The sequence below is a fragment of the Anguilla anguilla genome, chromosome 1 (genome assembly GCF_013347855.1).
Source record: "Anguilla anguilla isolate fAngAng1 chromosome 1, fAngAng1.pri, whole genome shotgun sequence".
Taxonomy (NCBI): Eukaryota; Metazoa; Chordata; class Actinopteri; order Anguilliformes; family Anguillidae; genus Anguilla; species Anguilla anguilla.
Genome location: NC_049201.1, coordinates 77853915 through 77872950, shown reverse-complemented (window position 1 = coordinate 77872950; position 19036 = coordinate 77853915). Strand labels below are relative to the sequence as shown.

The following is a 19036-nucleotide window of genomic DNA, read 5'->3' as shown; positions in this document are numbered from 1 at the left end:
CATACTCACACAACTGGCCCCCATACACAACCAAACTCATACACAACCAGACCCACACCACCAAACTCACAACTGGCCCTCATACACAACCAGAGCCACACCACCAAACTCACACAACCAGCCCTCACACACAACCAAACTCATACACAACCAGACCCACACCACCAAGCTCACACAACCGGCCCTCATACACAACCAAACCCACACCACCAAACCCACAACCGGCCCTCATACACAACCAAACTCACACAACCAAACCCACACCACCAAACTCATACAACCGGCCCTCATACACAACCAAACCCACAACTAAACACACAACCGGCACTCATGCACAACCAAACTCACACAACCAAACCCACACAACCGGCACTCATACACAACCAAACTCACAACCAGACCGGTGAATTGTCCTGAACCACTGGGCGGAGTTTCAATGTGCTGTCAGCGACTCAGCCACCCAAAACACAGAACAGCTCACAACTGAATACAGGCAAAATCAGTTTTATTTTAGACGGTATTTTTACTTGCATAAGACAGAACCGTTAGTGAGTGGAGATACAAAGCAAGCGGAAGTTTATCTGAAATACCGATATTCTAAAAATATTCTTATATAGAACTTTATCTTCCCCGTAGACAGAAGCAGCTTTACAAACAGGTTATGGCAACTCAACAGCCTGAAAGTAAATTCATTTCTCACTAACTTTAAAAAGAAGAACTGCAATATTTTACATACATTTAATAGCATATCAGAAGATTTATGGAGGAGGAGGAGGGGGGTAATATAAATTCTCCTTAAATGAAGAGTCATACTTTTCACCAAGTAATTAATTCTGCTCTTTCCCCTTCTCTCCATTAAGCATTAGTTAGAAATTATAGCATCCTTCCTACACTAGTGTCAATATACTCAATCTGGAACTGTTCCCATAGTAACCAGGAAAGCCGAAATGTTACCCATTAGAACAGAACAAGACGACAGCTTTGTGGTATTATTATTATTATCTTTTTCCTGTACAACAGCAATCTAACTTATTGCCTTGAGTAATTCCCACATTTGGCCAGCAGAGGGTGCACTTCCAAAGGCCCCTCCGGTTCTCCCCCGATAATCTCAGGGGGGGGAGAGGCGTGGCAGGGGCGAGGGCCGGAGGCTACGCACGTTTAAGCACACGGTTCGCCGTCGGAGGAGCACGAGGGGGAGGGCTTCAGTCCCACGCCTCCCAGTCATCATCTTCCAGCTGAAAAAAAAAAAAAAAAAAAACAATTCAATGCAGCCCCTGTGCAGATTGCTGTGGTTCCACCAGCACTACTGCAAATCTAAGGGGTACCGAGGTGGGTCCAAGAGGAACTCCCAACTGAACTGTTTCGGTTCAAGCTGAACATCACATTCTTTCAATTTCACAAATACTTTTAAGTGTTTGACGTTTTCTATGACTGAATTATGATATTTTCCTTTTTTTCCCCCCCCCCCCAAAAACAAATTTTCACCCATCAAAATATTTTTTATTTTATTCCTACAATCATCGCACACACAGAATCAGTATTGGCATAAATGAAATGTACCGTACCGGCCCTGTTGCGTTGACTTTGGAAAGTGCTATCTGAACTTCCTCTTCTGTCATGTCCAAGTCAAAGTCCTTTTCCCAGTCCTCGCTGATGTCTGTGCTGGACCCTGCAGAAAAAAGGGGCCCAAGGCTTTAAAGAGCCCAGAATCAACATTTACCAACTCCTACCAACCCCAAAAGCCCAGAATCAACTCCAACCAGCTCCCCACAACCCATCCAGAATCAACTCCTACCAACTCCCCAAAGACTAGAATCAACTCCTGCCAACTCCCCACAACCCACCCAGAATCAACTCCTACCAACTCCCCAGAGGCTAGAATCAACTCCTACCAACTCCCCACAACCCACCCAGAATCAACTCCTACCAACTCCCCAAAGACTAGAATCAACTCCTGCCAACTCCCCACAACCCACCCAGAATCAACTCCTACCAACTCCCCAGAGGCTAGAATCAACTCCTGCTAACTCCCCACAACCCACCCAGAATCAACTCCTACCAACTCCCCAGAGGCTAGAATCAACTCCTACCAACTCCCCACGGCTCACACGGAGCACAGGGGCAGCGAAGAACAACAGAAAACTAAGGGTGGGAGACACATAACTATACAGGAATGCCACTACACTTTAACTCACCCGGTTCACACGATCCAAGCAAACTCGGTTTCCCCAGTGTGTTTAATTTTATTAGTGTTTTTAATAGCAAGCTGGCAAATTGACACCTCTATCACAGGGTAATGTAATACTATGCTGCTGGAATTACAGGAACCAGGCCAAGACATTTACTTCAGTAATCTCAACACAAATGAAAACCTTGTTACCAGCCTTGGCAAGAAACACTTGGCACATTAATGGATGTTTTAAAAGAGAAAAACAGGATCGGCTCTCCACATAAACTCGAGATTGGAGCAGACTCAGCATTAATGAAGCCCTCCATATTGGTGGTCCACTCCACACTGCCCAGTTTCCCGCTCGTTCTTATCGCTCGTGGGGTGAGGCTCACCTTTCTTGCCGTTGTTGGAAGGGGTGGACTTGCCGCTGTCCGAATTGAGCTCGAACACCCTCAGGTCCTGCGCCGCCTCCTCTTTCACAGTGTCTGTCCGGGGGGCGGGCCTGGGGGCGGCGGCGGCGGCGGCCTCGCCTCCGGCCCCGCCCGCTCGCGTCTTTGGGGGTTGGTCGGTCTCCGTGGGCGGGGTTTCGGGTTGGGGGACCCTGCCGTCCACCTCCTGCTCCCCCAGGCTGGCCTCGGCCATCCCGCGCGTCAGCTCCTCGGGGGGACCCGTGGCCCCCCCCTCCTCCTCCGGTGACCCCGCGGCCCCGCCCTCCTCCGGACTCCTCTCCAGCTGGGTGGGCGGGGTGGCGCTCCCGCAGCTGGCCGAGGGGGTGACGGCGGTTTCGGTATGGGGCGACGTCGGGGAGGCGGAGTCGGTGGGCGGGGTGCGGGGTTCTACCAGCGGGGGCGTGAAGTCCAAACGAGACGAGGAGGCGGAGCCCAGAAACTCATCTGTCCCAAAACGAAGAGGAGAGGAACAGACAGCACACATTCAGCTGAAGAGAGAGGCGCCACACCTCCACCCAAAACACCGCCACACCTCCACCCAAAACACCGCCTCAACGCCACCCAAAACACCGCCACACCTCCACCCAAAACACCGCCTCAAACTCCACCCAAAACACCGCCTCAACGCCACCCAAAACACCGCCTCAAACCCAGCACACATTCAGCTACACACCACCCAAAACACCGCCTCAAACTCAGCACACATTCAGCTACACACCACCCAAAACACTGCCTCAAACTCAGCACACATTCAGCTACACACCACCACCCAAAACACAGCCACAAACTCAGCACACCTCCACCCAAAACACCGCCTCAAACTCAGCACACACTCAGCTACACACCTCCACCCAAAACACCGCCTCAAACTCAACCCGTCACACGTCACTAGTCAACACGAATGTTAAAATCTGAGAGGTAGTGGAGAAAATGTACTTTTCTGAACAATTTCAATTTCTCACTTCACAGCTCATTCAAGAGAAATTCTCCCACTGAAATCTCACAACGTACATGTAGCACCTGCTAGCAGTGTGGACCGCCATGTTGATTCAAACACACAACCCTCCCGTGCTGGCTAACAAGCAGACGCTCAGATGTGTGCTCGAATCCCATGTAGAGCTTTTAGTTATGCAGTCCCAGAACAAGATAGTTAACAAGCAGTTTCAGCTCATGAACGTGAAAAAATAAAACTGGTCCATAGAAAACATTTTAAAATCCACATTCAGTTGACCCAAGAACATCTACCAAGGTGATGCCCCCCCACACTTCCCAATCTTGCCCCAGACACATATGACCCCACTGTAACAGCAGAACGACGCACTAGGGCAGTGATCTTCAGTCCTGGGCCCGGACAGCCACAGGCTCTGCTGGATTTTGTTGTCACTCGGCACTTGATTGATCAGTTAACGCAGTCTGTTACACAGTTAACACAGTTTGTTACACAGTTAGCTCACCTCACCTGGCTTCTTGGGTCTGAATCGGTTATTTTTTTAAAAACCCGCAGACCCTGCAGCTCTCCAGGACCGGGGACTGAAGATAAGCGATCCAGGGTCCCTCAGAATTACATCCCTTCATTATTACTGCATGCTGTTGCCGTGAGCGACATTCATCCCCACAGACAAGTCCTACAAGCACCGGGGCTGCTCGGCCTCCTTGAAGCACACCTTCATGCTTTTAAATGTTTCTGTTCTAACTCTTTAGTGAATAGAGCAGTGATCTTCAGTCCTGGGCCTGGGGAGCCGCAGGGTCTGCCGGTTTTTTGGCTTTGCTTTAATATCAGCAGCTGATTCAGACCCGAGACACCGGGTGAGGAGAGTTAACTGTGTAACAGGCTGCTATATCTGATCAATTAAGCGCAGAGTAGCAACAAACAAGACCAGGTTAAAACCTGGTACATGGCTGGACCTAACACACGTGATCCGGCCGACCAATGGTGTGACTTCATAACTCGGCCGACCAATGGTGTAACTTCATCACTCACTCAGTCAGTCACTCACTCAGTCAGTCACAGACATTCGCATTTGTAGGGCTGGCCCCGCTGTTGCGGTCCAGCCAAAAACAGCAGAACCAGGACTGAAGAGGACTGGTACGGAGGTCATATCCTACAGGCCCAGGAATGACTGCCACGTACTAGCACAGCTAACATGAAAAATGAACATCAGATTACATTTGGATGGATGAATAATGCAGTGTAAACAGGAAGTGGCACACGCACCCTCCTCTTCCTCTTCCTCCCAGCCCAGGGCCTCCGAATGCGTCACCTGCTCCGCCCTCTGCTTCAGGGCCACTCTCCGCGCCTCTTCCTGACAACAAAAAAAAAAAACAGGTAAAGGTCAAAGTTCAACTCCTTCAGCTCAGCCCTTACAAGCAGTGACTACATGCAGGAGCCCCAATGCCCGATGCAGTTCTAGCCAAAGGAGTCACACTCATGAACGCACTGCCCACTCTACAGCTACAAAGTTACACAAAACATGGACTAAACTACCCGAGCATCGAGCATTAAACTACACTACTGTAACAAGAGCAAAGAACCACGAAAACAGAAAAAGAAGTTACTCCAATCATATGTTTAGGGCTGAGTTTGAGGGTTAGGCAGAGTTGGGGTAGAGGAACAGAGTTGCAGTCAGAAGAGGAGGGTCTTCAGCCTGCGACACAAAATGGCCGACGTTTCCGCTCTCTCCACACACTTCCAGTTCAGCAGAACAAACTAGCTTATCAGCGTCATTCAAGACGGCCATATTGTGTCCATTTGCGTAGTGTGATGAGGGCTTCTCACAGAACAAGACTAACACTCAGGAACAGAAGGGGCTGGTTTGATAATTATTTCATGAATTATCTTTTCATTTATGAACAGCAGACTAATTAAATTACATACGTAGATGACACGTCAGTGACAGATCTAATTTTACAGAGAAGAAAGATGCTATATCATTTTGAGGCCCGACAGAAAATAAGTTTAGGTACTTACATTTTTTTTTTGTTGACATAATACAAGTGTCTTGGATGACAAGAACATGTTGCAATTAAATCTTTTTTCCAAAATAGTATTTACTTCATTTTTATTGAATGTCCCTTGTAGTGTAGGCTTCGGTAAAGTAGAGATTAACAGAAGGGGACAAAAATGAAATGCAGGGTTTTAGGAGAATGAAGATGTTGAAGAGGTTGACAGACTGACTAAAAGGTGTAAAAATGTTTTACATCGCACGGGAAGTTAGTTTCAGGAAAATGAGGGTGACGCTACCTTAAATAAAGGAGGTTGAGGAAGTGTCCAGATATAAATTATATTGGGACTCACACCGATGGCCAACTTGGAAGTTGGAAAAGCGTATTTAAAAAAAGCTGTTCAGAAGCGAACCAGCGACCATCACTTCCAATACAAACACAGATCTTTCAAAGTGGAAACAGGACCTTTAAAGCTTTAAAATTTAAAAGGTTTTATGCAGACATTTATCTAAAGTGACTGCACAACTGGGTTTTTTTATATAAAATCCATTTGTACCACCATTTTACTGGGGTAATTCAGGGCAAGTACCTTTGCACAAACGTCCAACAGAATCAGCCAAGCAGCAATCCCATGTCCAGGCTCTCTATTACACCAAGTCCAATATTAATTTTTAATAAAAAATTATACTTATGCTAATATTTACAATGTGTTCCATATCGTTGAGAGCGCTCACGCTTCAGCGGATTTGATGAGTTTCCTTGGTGTCTCTGACCCAATTTCCTGTTTTCACACATGAACTCCCCCCGCCATTTTATCATCCCCAGACCAGCGCTGGACTTTGGGATTCTCCTTCGCTCGATCGCGGCTTGTTGTGTAAGGAGCAGCTTTCCCCCGATCGCCCCCACCACCTGTTCCCTACCATCCATCAAAACACCCGCCAGCCCTTATCCACCAAACACACTCATGCTAAAGAACCCACAAAACAAACACTCGCACACACACGCTTGCGCCTGCACACATGTACACACACACACACACACACACACACACAAACAGACATATCCTCAGAAAAACCAGCTGTTCACCAGCGTGCGCGCACATGCACGGTCTGACCACCAGGTGGCGAATGGAACGTTTTCCTGAACGTGCCGGCAGCACCGGAGGTGGTCAGCGGCTGTGGCTGTGGACGTGAGGCCTTGGAAAGCGGCTTTATCTGCTGGTCTTTTGCCTCACGGGCACAGGCTGTGACACAGAGAGGCGTGGTTACCTGGTCCAGCTGAAAGACTTTGTAGAAGTAGCGCTGCCAGAACTCGGAATGGGCCACCGCAGCAGGAACCTGTGGCGTAAATGGTAAACGGTAAATGGACTGCATTTATATAGCGCTTTTATCCAAAGCGCTTTACAATTGATGCCTCGCATTCACCAGAGCAATTAGGGGTTAGGTGTCTTGCTCAGCGACACTACAACATGCCCAGGGTGGGGGATTGAACCGGCAACCCTCCGACTGCCAGACAACCGCTCTTACCTCCTGAGCTATATCGCTCCCTGGCGTGAAGAGGACCGGCTCAAGGACAGGGCAGTTCAGACACAATTTCCCAACGTCAGACAGGATCTCATCATCAAAGGTTCACAGAAGCCCAGGAAGAGAGTCTCCCCCTCTCTTTCTCACTCTCTCATTCTCCCCCTCATACGTTTTACTACATATCAAAACGTGAAAACTATTTCTCTGTTTCAAAGGACGGTCAGTCATAAAATGTACTGATATTAATCAGCCCGCCTATCCCACCAACGTCCCAACCCCGCCCCACCCCGAACAGACAGACCTATGAGAGTGCCCTTGGATGCAACGAATGGCAGCGGACCGTACCATTTTTGTGTAAAGGGACCGGATGGAGGGACTGTTGACCAGGAGTTCAGAGATCTCCCCTTTCTTCTCCTCCAGAGAGAAGCCTTGGAGCCAGGCTTCAAACTGCTCTGGGGGACCTGCAGCAAAACACAGGCATACTCAAACGCATACCTACACACAGTAGAGAGGAGACAGGCATACTCAAACGCATACCTACACACAGCGGAGAGGAGACAGGCCTACTCAAACGCACACAGAAACACAGCGAAGAGGAAACAGGCCTACTCAAACGCATACCTACACACAGTGAAGAGGAGACAGGCATACTCAAACGCATACCTACACACAGCAGAGAGGAGACAGGCCTACTCAAACGCATACCTACACACAGCGGAGAGGAGACAGGCATACTCAAACGCATACCTACACACAGCAGAGAGGAGACAGGCCTACTCAAACGCATACCTACACACAGCAGAGAGGAGACAGGCCTACTCAAACGCATACCTACACACAGCAGAGAGGAGGCAGGCCTACTCAAACGCATACCTACACACAGTGAAGAGGAGACAGGCCTACTCAAACGCACAGCGAAACACAGCGGAGAGGAGACAGGCCTACTCAAACGCATACCTACACACAGCAGAGAGGAGTGTCTCAAGTCACTATCAAAGGGACGGACATATTTTCAAAACCCAGGAGGGAATCGAATGAAATATTTGCTCCTTAAATTACAGAATACGATCTTCGAGACGTAAGCACTGCACAGCGTCTCACTGCATTTCATACTGAGCACCATTTAAACGGAAGAGCACAAAAACACGCGTGCTGCAGGAGCAATAGGGCCACCAAGCCCTCCTGGGCCGTGGGACAGGAAAAGCAGGTCTCACAGGCACTGCATTCTAGAGCATTCTAGAACAGGAGCCGATGTACTGTGGCCCCAGCGTCGTGAGCACTGAAACGTGGCTGTGTGCGCTCTCTCCACCCCGGTGAGGCTAACTCCCATCACAAGCCAGGCCAGAGCCAGACTCAAAAACAGGAAGATGTGTGTAGAGGGGAAACTGGCAAAACAGAACGTTCTAGAACAGGATATGGCTGGGGCTAAATGGGCAAAGCACAGATGCTAAAAGACTAAAAGTGCTTTCTTAACTCGCCCAACATGCCCCACAGGAATGCTGCCTTCTCTTTTCATTAGAGGAAAATGGACAGCATGCCTATGCATGCGCAATCCCTAAATCGAGTGTGGTGGTCGCAGCAACGCGTGTAGCCAGTGCAATACGACTGTGCGTAAAACATTCTGAGTGACCAATCGCCTGAAGGCATACAGCAAGCTCTGAGCGAGCAGAGTTCATAAAGCTAAAGCTGATCATGTCGATGACGTCACCCATTGAAGCCAGTCAGCTGAACGGCCCTGATCATGTGACGGAGGGCCGCCGGTGCGCAAAGCAGACTTTTCCCAGCCCTCCGCTGGGCAGCAATGTCTAGGGAACGGCGGTAACGACGGCAACGGCACGTACCGTCGGGTTCATTGCAGTACGTCGCCGGGTCTGCCTGCAGGCTGTACAGACGGGCCTGCGAAACAGAGACGCCAGGTCAACAACACAGTCACACAATGCAATATGGGTAAAGTGGCGATCCTTAGTATTTTCTCATTTTAAAATGCCACTTTTGATACCTTTTCACACTGGCATATTTGTAGCAATATTGATTCAATGTGTTTACATTCTGAAAGTTCTCCTATATATGCTATTATCCACCAGTGGTGTCAGGTGCTACGATCCAGCCCAGTATTCAAACAGGATGATGCACACATAGGAAGTTGCACGACGAAAGAGAAAGAGCCTAAAATCCAAAAAGCGGAGGTCTGAATGAGGTCTGAGACATTGTTCAAACCTACCGTGTAAGACACCATTGTTGGTAGTCTCTAGGCAGGTCTTCTTTCTCAAAAATATGCTACTGCTTGATTACCTCCTCAGAAAAATAAGCACTTGACGTGCTCCTAGCAATAGCTTTGTCTAGAATGGAACTCTGGTATTTGGAGTCTGAAATTAAACTTTTGCGACCACCAATCACCACAGATGTTGCCAAATCCACCAAAACTGAAAAAACTTGAGGATTGGCACTTTAATAACCACAGACAGGCTAATCAGCACAGGCATAAGGGCTCTCTGATCGTAATGTCTAGTTTGTCTAGTAATGTCTAGATTGTCTAGTAATGTCTAGTTTACCCGCGCGATTCGCTGGCGCGGCTCACCTTGGTGCTGTCGTACACCTCTGTCGTGCCAGCAGGGGTCGCCATGAGCGTGATGACATCACAATCGATGGTTTTGTCCGGGGGCGGGGCCAGGGTGTCCGTGATCACGCCCAGGAGATTGGACAGGCTCCTCTTCACCTTCTCTGTGGTCTCCGTGGACCCTTCCACCTGTGGACAGAAAGGGGGGGGGGTAAACTTTTTCAGACAGACTGCCTGGCTCGTCACCAACGCCACTCTCCAAAAAGCCAGGGGACGATTAGACCTCCTCCACCAAATGAGTTACAGCATCTTCCATCTCCTCTGTTCTGATCCTACCAGAACTTACTGCAGCTTTCGACACCGTAGACTCATGATCCTCCTCTCCACCGTGACCTCACTCAGGAACTCACTGCTCTTAAGAGGACTGAATCCTGCATCTCTGGATGTTTCTTTAGGGTTTTCTGGGATGGTGGCTTGTCTCATGTCCAGGGCCTTCCTATAGGGGTCCCCCAAGGCTCTGTATTTGGCTCCCCTCCTCTTTCCCCTGCACAAGCTTATATCATTTCCTGGGTGTGTGTCTCCCATGGTTTTCCACCATCTCTATGCCAACAACACTCTGCTTTTCCTCTCTTTGCCTCCATCTGATACTCAGGACTCACTCTTCATCTCAGCCTGAAGGGCATCTCATGCTGGATGATGGACCATCGTCTTAAGCTCAACATGGCTAAAACTCGGGTGCTTAGGTTCTCAGTCAACCTCAAAGCCACCTGCACATTCCCAGCAATTCCTCACCACTGCTACACCACTAGAGCTTTCTTTTAATCTGCTGCAGGACAGCCCCACATTTTTTTTCTTCAAGAGGCCCAGATCCTACATTATAAATGTATAATGAGATTCTGACAGCAGCCCGGGGACCAATGTTAGAAAAAAAAAACCTTTGTTTTTTTGGCCTCCCCACTGGTGGAGCTGTCCATGACAGGGTGACTCACTTTTCCCTTATTCACTTATGCTGTACATGCATGTAAATATGTGTGCGTAATATAAAGTATTTTAGTACTTGGTTCTGAATTTCAATAAATCATGCGATTGCAATGCCAGTAAATGAACAGAAGTATGCAATTCAGCAATTAAATAATGATAGCATAATTCATAAATACTGTAACAGAGGCATCCTTCTGATGATAATATCAGCAAGCAAACGTCTGTTCACTTCGTCCGCTTCGTCAATGTGCACCTCGCGTTCTTTAATGGACGCCATCTATAATGTCCACCTGTTTGACGTACTGCCCTGTGGTTGAATTACTCACCGCCAGTTTGCTCCGAACGGCGCTGGCCGTCGCCACGATGGAGCACGCCGTGTCATGTTGCACCACGGTGGAGAACTCTGTCAGATCTCGCTTAATGAACTCGTACGCTTCAGAAGACTGTGAAATGGAAGTTCAAAGTAACGTCAACGGCACATCACAGAGCACGATTTACCGTGACAATTACAATCACACACGGCATGCCACACTAGAGACGGGTGGGCGGCTTTAGAAACATTTTCTTCAAATACACGCTTGGAGCCACACCATGCTACACGCTGGGTGAACGTCACAAGGCCTACCTTGTCTTTAACGGCCTGGAAGCCCTGCTGTAGCCAGCCTCCCCACCAACCTCCTTCCCTAGTTACACAGGAAAGAACAGGCGCAACGCTTTAGCAAATGTTACACTCTCTTTCTTAAGTTTCTCTTCTGAACGCTGGTAAATAAATAAATAAAAAACGCAGGGAAATGCCAGGACGTTAAATCATTTTACACCGAAGCAAACGCGTCCCACTGAACATATAGTACCCAACACGAGCTAACGAACGATGTCGTCATTGAAAATACAACCAATATTTTCAAACAGTTAACGTTAATCCATCTGAAATAAAACTATGAGCGAGCCTAATGTGAAACCCATTTAACGCGTTAGTTAGCTAGCTGGCTAACGTCAGCTAGCCACTTTTAGCTTACATGACAAAAGTAAAACGTGTCTGTCAAGAATGTCATATTTTCCCCCCATTCATCAAAATAATGAAATACACAGTCATAAAAATACGATACTGACGTTCGCATGTCATTTTCCTTATCGCTGTGTCAATGCTAAAACATTTTTGTAAACAAACCCAGACGGACTTCCTCTTGTATTAATCCGCAAAAACAAACTGCATCAACAAGCACATCCAAATCATTACCAGCTGTACACGTAAATGTGCATCGAGCCGATAAGTTCTGCATAATAATCCCAAATTGCATTTTTGAACTGGGTAGCGAAGTCTGATAGAAAATAAACAATAAAGATTCCAGCGACATAATGCTCACCCTTCAGCCATTTTCAGCGCATGACATCATCAATATTTACTGAACTCTGACCCAACTGACTAAGCAAACAGATGAAGAAAAAAAGATACACCTTTCAAAATTAATTAAAATACATTTTCTAATTGACATTATAAAACAGTGCGTACATATTCACTACAGATACACATTATATTTTTTAGATATATAGTTCAATCACAATTTCGCTACGGGGTGCGTGAAGGGTCAAACAGTACGGTTACTTAAGTCTTGTTTTCCGATACGCTCAAGGAACGGGTTCTCGCATAAACTAATGACTGCACGTGCGATATGCACTCTATCTTTCGAAGTCATGTAAATTGCTCAATTTAACGAAGGTAATTAAAATGTTTACATTGGTTTACACATAAAATTGTAAAATTCAAGAGTTTATTCATTATGTCAGATTTGTAAAGGACCTGTTTATGAAAGGGAACTTTATACTCAAGTATTTCAGCTGAATTAGTTGTAGTTGGAACTACACAACTGTGTATTACTTTTCCACGCACAGAAGGGACATTTTCAGCACACAAAAGTATTTTCATATGTAGTTCTTGCTACATTTCTACTGAGATAATTACGTTTGTCCAATGTCCTTAGGCACTTTCTGAAATATTCATAGTTGTGTCCACCATTATTTTATTGCAGTATTGAAACAGAAAAATAAACTGCTTGTCTGTGGTCATGAAAATGACACCAGCTACTGTTACATCTGCACCTGAGGCCAATCGATGGAGCTTATGTGTGTGCGTGTGTGTGTGTATGTGTGCCTGCTTGTGTGTGTTTGTGTGTATATGTGTGTATGTGAGTGTGTGTGTGTGTGTGTGTCTGTGTGTGTGCCTGCCTGCATGTGTGTATGTATCTATATGTGTGTATGTGCGTGTGTGTGTCTGTATGTGTGCATGCATGTGTGTGTGGTGTGTGTGTGTCTGTGTGCCTGTGTTTGTGTGTCTGTGTTTGTGTGTGTGTGGTGTGTGTGTGTCTGTGTGCCTGTGTCTGTGTGTCTGTGTTTGTGTGTGTGGTGTGTGTGTGTCTGTGTGCCTGTGTCTGTGTGTCTGTGTTTGTGTGTGTGTGTGTGTGTCTGTGTTTGTGTGTGTGTGTGTGTGTGTGTGTGTGTGTGTGTGTGTGTGCGTGCGTTGCGGCCCTCACCGCAGCTGTGACCCTCTCATTAGCATGGGAAAAGAAAAGAAACACCCACCCAACCACCCCCCCCCATCCAAAAAAAAAAGGTCAGACAACAACCTTCTGGAAAAGTCCAATCTCCTAATTGAAGTTTCCCAGCATCCAGAAGTGGCATATTGTGTCCATGTGTTCTGCAATATGCCTGCTCTGTCCAACCCCCAAATCCCACTAATTGGGCCCTGTCGCTTTCCTAATTAACTCTACCTACTTTTCCCTATGCAGGGTCCCAGGGCAACAAACACTCATCTATTGATTAGCATTTCCTCCAGTCTGAACATCCATCTGTCCTGCACACATTGCGGGGCACCAGTTGTGCTTATGCCTAATGACCATGAACGCGGGCTCTGAATCCAGACCGTGGAAACTCAGAGATGAGACCTGATGGAGAATCCAGTGTGCCGGGCCTGGTCCCAGCATTTACCAACGACCGTTACCTCTGGTCCCTTTTCACAATTTCATTTCCTTTCTTTTTGCTGTTTGTGTGCAGCAAGCGTGTGTGTGTTTGCGTGTGTGTGTGTGTGTGTGCATGTGTACGTGTGTGTTTGTGGACATGCGTGCGTATGTGTGCAGCAAGCGTGTGTGTGTTTGCGTGTGTGTGTGTGTGTGTTGGGGGGAGTTTCTCGCTCTCCTTTTGAACATCGGGTGTCCTATCATCCGTATTCACTTTCATCTGCAGCTCTCTCACACTCTCCCCTGCTGTGATCTCATCAGGGTTCTGTGAGCTTCTCAAGTTCCGTCCTTTCATCATAAGTTCTCAAAGAGCTTCATCTTGCACTAAATTTCAAAATTTCCTCTTTGTACACACACACACACACACACACACACATATTTATACTCAGAGAAATTATCCACTAAGCTCAGTCATCCTGCTTTGTGAAATACACTAATGTTTTAAACTCTCGGTTTGACTTTGGCACTCTGTGATGATGTCACTGCATATGAGAGGACAGTCAAGTTAGTCACCACAGGAAGGGATAAAAAGGGGATGATTAACTGTGTTGATAAACGTCAGACAGGCAATCCCTGCTGTTTATTTTCTGTTTTGTCTGCTTCTCTTCTTCCTTGATAACACAATATCCCTGAATATACAAGCCACATGTCATTTTATCACTTGAGTTATCTTTTTTTGTTTGTTTGTTTGTTTTTGTCGTGTTTAGACCTTGTCAGGGCTGCAGTGAAGGTTGCACAGGCACTGCTCATTTACTGATCTGATCCTTACACACACATATGCACACACACACTCACACACCTACACACACACGCACACACACTCACGCACATGCACACACACGCACACACACACACTCACATGCACACACACACTCACACACATATGCACTTACACACATGCAAACACAATCACACACACACACGCACACGCACACACATACACACACGCCCACACACACACACACACACACATACACACACATATGCACACACACACACATACACACACACACACACACACACATACACACACGCACACACACACACACACACATACACACACGCCCACACACACACACACACACACACACATATGCACACACACACACACACACACACACACACACACACACACACACACACACACACACTGCCCTTCTCATGGGTCCACACCATCTGCCGCGGGAGCGGAAACCCCAGTTTTGCTGGAGTCAACATCCCTAATTACCCCGCTAAAGGAACCCCAGTCCCCCATCTCTAATCCTTCCTACCCCAACCTGTGTTCTTCGAGGGCCGGGGGAATGGCGGGGGGGCGGGGAGGACCAGGTGACACCAGAGGCCCTGTTCCCTCCACGAGAGTCCCACCAGTTTGGGCTGTCCCGCAGCTGCGTCCCCTTTTTTAGGCCAAAATACAGCTGACAACAAGCAGGGGTCCCCGCAACGTCAATGCGTCCCCATAAATTAGGGTGTAACCGCTTTTGTTGGGTCTGGGTGTCAGGGGCCCCCGGGCGTGGAGGTAGCTGTTACTCTGATGAAATGGATATTGAATGGGGCCGGGCGCGTGTCAGAGATGGGAGAGGGAGGGGGGATGGGGGGGGGGGGCGGCCCGACCCCATTGTGTCCCACCGGCCGCCATTGTCCCGCTCCGCACTGTTTTTTCATGGGACACAGAGACGGCGAGAGAGGGGCGTGTGTGTACGTGTGCGTATGTGTGTGTGCGTGGGGGTGGAGGCGGGGGAGCACAAGAGTGCCTCTCCAATTAAGGAACCTTTCATCGTTCCTCTTCAGCTCGTCAGATGTGGGAGATTCAGCATGTGTTTCCCTAACCCCCCCCAGACACTGATAAGTGGACAGCGATTGTGTGTTCTGGATAAACCCCACTTCACTCTGTTTACATTCATGGCCTTGTTTTCCTGCTTTTTACTTCTTTTTTTTTTAAACGGTCAACACTTGCCTTTTTGGTTCTCCGGAGGGACAAATTAAAGTAGAATATATTTCTACGAACCTTGTAAAAAAAAATGTTAAATTGTGACGTCACTACATAACCGGTTCAAACACCGCGACAGCAGCAGGAAAGGGCAGCGCTCAACCGACTGAACTCAAGGCACGTCTCCAAAAATGCAAGTAGCTGTGTGAAAAGAAGGAATGGCTCTCGATATGAAAATATGTATTTATTTGCTTATGCCATATCAGAGGGTCATATCATAACCCAATAAAAACATAGATGTCTTTGGCTGTCGAGCAGCTTTCAGTTCTGTAGGCAATATATCGATTCATTTTTATATCATTTGTTTAGCATTGCTCAGTTTTGTCACAGTGAAGCTGTTTGTCATTGTTATGACGGCTGCAGGGCATCTGTTTTTTTTTGTTTTTTTTTTTACTGTGGATGAAATAAATTAGTATGTCTATTTATGTGGACAAGTGTGTATGTTGTGCCAAAAATACTGAAACAATTGAACATGTACCAGATGCTGCGCACTTCAGAAAATCTGGAGTCGTCTCAGATTAATCTCCCAAAGGTAGGACTGACGAAGCAAAGTGAGACTAACAGTACCATAAAAGAACATTTGAAATTCACCAACACTGCATATTTATAATGACTCAAATACAGTTACAACATATAATGCGTATAACTCAAAAACGATTAGAACACATCATGTAATACTGAAATGCAATTACAGCATAGAGTGCTGATCAAGCGTCCAAGCTGCATTTTCTTAATCGGTGTTAATTTTTCTTAATTGGTGTTTCTTAATTAATCGCGGCGATCGATCACCGGCGCGTACGAACGCTGACTCACGCTGTGAGGGTTTCAGCTGTCGTCCCCGGGGGCTAGGAACGCAGAACCCGGAGCTCGGGGGGGATTCGATGGGCGGGGGTCGCGGATAACGAGCCCTCAAAAGTCGCGGCCCTCGAAGGCGCTTAACAAAGCGAGCCGAACGGCTCCCGCCGACCATGTGACCACGGGGCCCACGCGCGCATTTCTTTCTCATCGCCAACGAGCCGTGCCGACGGCTGATTGGTGGTCGACAGAGCGCGGGGCGCACAATGAGGCATTGGGGTGCGGGCGGGCGGTCGGGGGGAGGGTGGTGGGGGGGGGGGGGGGGGGGGGGGGGGGGGTTAGGGGTATTGTCTGGGAGTGCCGTCGTTACAGGGCGCCTGGTCTGGGATTTCCAAAGCTGGTTAGCGGCTGACACAGCTGTCTTTTTAGCCCCCCACCCCACCACTTAACAAGTCTGGGAGCTGTCTATTTAGTAAGCCCCTTTCCCACCTCCCCCCCCCCCCCCACACCATCGTGTACTTCACCCCAACTCATCACCCCACCTCCCCACTAATTTTTTATTTTCAATTATAACTTTTTTTTTTTTTAAAACATGGCTGAGATTGATTTGCTTTTTCGCTAAATTCTCTCTTTGGATTTTTTCTTACCATATCCCCATTAGAGCTTGCCTCTGTGTTTCTGTCTGTTGATTGTACTGTAAGGTGAAGAAAAAACGCTTAGGCTGAAAAACGAGCGTGGACAGGTGCTACAGCACGTAGACAATTTAAACTTTTGAGACGGAGAGAATGTGATGTTCCGACCACAGTTACCATGGTAAATTACCGCACACAAATAATCGAGCGAAAAAGATGCGATTGAAAATGTATATACACATGGAAGTTAGATAAATAAAGAGAATAGCATTTAAAAAAAAATAAAACAATATATCTTTTATTTTAGATAACAAATACTGTATATACAAATAAACACAGGCATTTAAATTCTTTATACCATTTTTGTCCTTGTTGTGGTAGCTGTATAGCCAAAAAGACAAATTGATAGCAGCTATCTTCACTGTTTCAGGCCAGGAATATAACAACTGTTCAGCACAACATAAATTAGAAAACAGAACTGAATGTTTATCTGATGGTTCTGTGCACTTTCTAGAAAAGTTGCCGATGTAAACAAGTATATACTGACCAAAAAAAGAAAATTACAAAATGCCAACGGCATGCTGAAGAAATCACTATCTGTACATTATATTTACACACTTAGACAGAAACTTTCAAGGTGGTTTCTTACTTCTTTCTTCCCTTCCTTCTGATTGGATAAGAAGGAATAGTCCCCTCTGATAGGTCCCAGAGGCTGCAGCAGCTTTGCTGCGATTTCAGAGAACCGTGGTGCGGCCTGCGGCCCAGAGTTCAGTCCTGGGGCTCGCCTGCTCACTTGCCCATGGCGAGGCTGTGCAGGCGGGGCAGGGAGGCGGGGAGAGGCTGGCACAGGGCGCAGGGGCAGGGCAGGCCGTGGTAGTGCCGGTAGGAGGCGGAGAGGTGGAAGGGCTCCTTCAGGAGGTCCTGGAGCGGGGAGCGAAAGGGCAGGTAGCCCGCGGAGGGGGGCGACTGGGGAGCCGAGGGAGGGGCTGGGGGGGCGGCGGGGGCCGGCAGGGGCGGAGCTCCCACCAGCGAGTGCAGGGACTGGACCAGGGGGTGCAGGGAGAGCTGCTGGGGGGCGGCCGCGGTCGCCGCGGAAACCGGGGCGGCGCGGCGGGTCACGTGACCCTGGCTGCCGGCGGCGTTCCCGCCGTACACCTCCCCCACCAGCCTCTTCATCTCGTCCAGCGAGCTGGAGAGCATGAGGATGTAGTTGCGGGCCAGCAGCAGGGTGGAGATCTTGGAGAGCTTGCGGACGGCGGGGCCCTGGGCGTAGGGCATCACCTCCCGCAGCCCGTCCATGGCCTGGTTCAGGTCGTGCATCCTCTTCCTCTCCCGGCTGTTCACCTTCAGGCGCAGGTCCTGCCCGTCCTCCCCGGCCAGCCCCGCGGGGGCCTTGGCCTTGCCCCCGCACCTCCCCTCCGTCCCCCCGCGAGGGGGCTCCTGCTCCGGGCTGCACCCCTGGAAGCCCCGGCTGGAGAAGTAGACCCCCGAGCGCCCCTGTCCGTCCGTCGCCAGGTCAGGTGAGGAGGAACGGCTGGAGGAGGAGCCGGCTTCCGAGTCCATGTCCAACAATCGAGATTTAAAATTTTTTTTAAAAACGTACACAAAAAAAAGTTAAAATAAACAAATCTATTAATCTCAGTCTCTCTCACTCTCTGTGTCCGTCTCTGCTGTTTCAATGCTATAAACCAAGTGTGACTACAGAGGAGCTCAATTGAAAGCAAACTGCTCTGGTCCGTGAGTAAAGTTATCCTCTCTCTGGTCAGGGGCACTTGTCCTAAATCTACACCCCCCTGAGGGCAGTATTAAATGACAGCGGCGGTTTCAGATCAGGGGCTAGCAGTCCTGGTCCAGGCTCTGATGGGGGGACTTTTATACCCCTGACCTGACAAAGGAACAATGAGCCGCATAATGAGCACTTAGCGACGGCCAATCAACGGAGAGGACACGGTCTCTGTCCCGCCCCCTTTTAACTACCTCTAATCCCC

At 48.3% G+C, this 19036-nt stretch overlaps 2 protein-coding genes across 2 annotated transcripts; both read right to left on the bottom strand.

Moving 5' to 3' along the window:
- Positions 1-488: 488 nt before the first annotated feature.
- bsdc1 (BSD domain containing 1) lies at positions 489-12101 on the bottom strand. The gene is made up of 11 exons (XM_035389292.1): positions 11988-12101; positions 11249-11306; positions 10950-11066; positions 9664-9831; positions 8927-8981; positions 7431-7546; positions 6831-6899; positions 4835-4922; positions 2563-3063; positions 1566-1669; positions 489-1235 (listed from the first exon to the last, which is right to left on the bottom strand). The coding sequence occupies exons 1-11, from the start codon at positions 11996-11998 to the stop codon at positions 1203-1205; spliced, it is 1320 nt and encodes a 439-aa protein (XP_035245183.1). The 5' UTR covers positions 11999-12101; the 3' UTR covers positions 489-1202.
- A 5290-nt stretch (positions 12102-17391) lies between these two features.
- Positions 17392-18611, bottom strand: olig4 (oligodendrocyte transcription factor 4). The gene has a single exon (XM_035390302.1). The coding sequence runs from the start codon at positions 18609-18611 to the stop codon at positions 17838-17840; it is 774 nt and encodes a 257-aa protein (XP_035246193.1). The 3' UTR covers positions 17392-17837.
- Between the last annotated feature and the right edge of the window lie 425 nt (positions 18612-19036).

Coding starts and splice junctions, on each gene's coding strand:
- olig4 (XM_035390302.1), bottom strand. CDS start 18,611: ATGGACTCGGAAGCCGGCTCCTCCTCCAGCCGTTCCTCCTCACCTGAC.
- bsdc1 (XM_035389292.1), bottom strand. Junction 6,900..7,430: donor GGTCCCTTTACACAAAAATG/GTACGGTCCGCT, acceptor TTTACGCCACAG/GTTCCTGCTGCGGTGGCCCA. Junction 4,923..6,830: donor AAGTCTTTCAGCTGGACCAG/GTAACCACGCCT, acceptor TTTTGTTGTCAG/GAAGAGGCGCGGAGAGTGGC.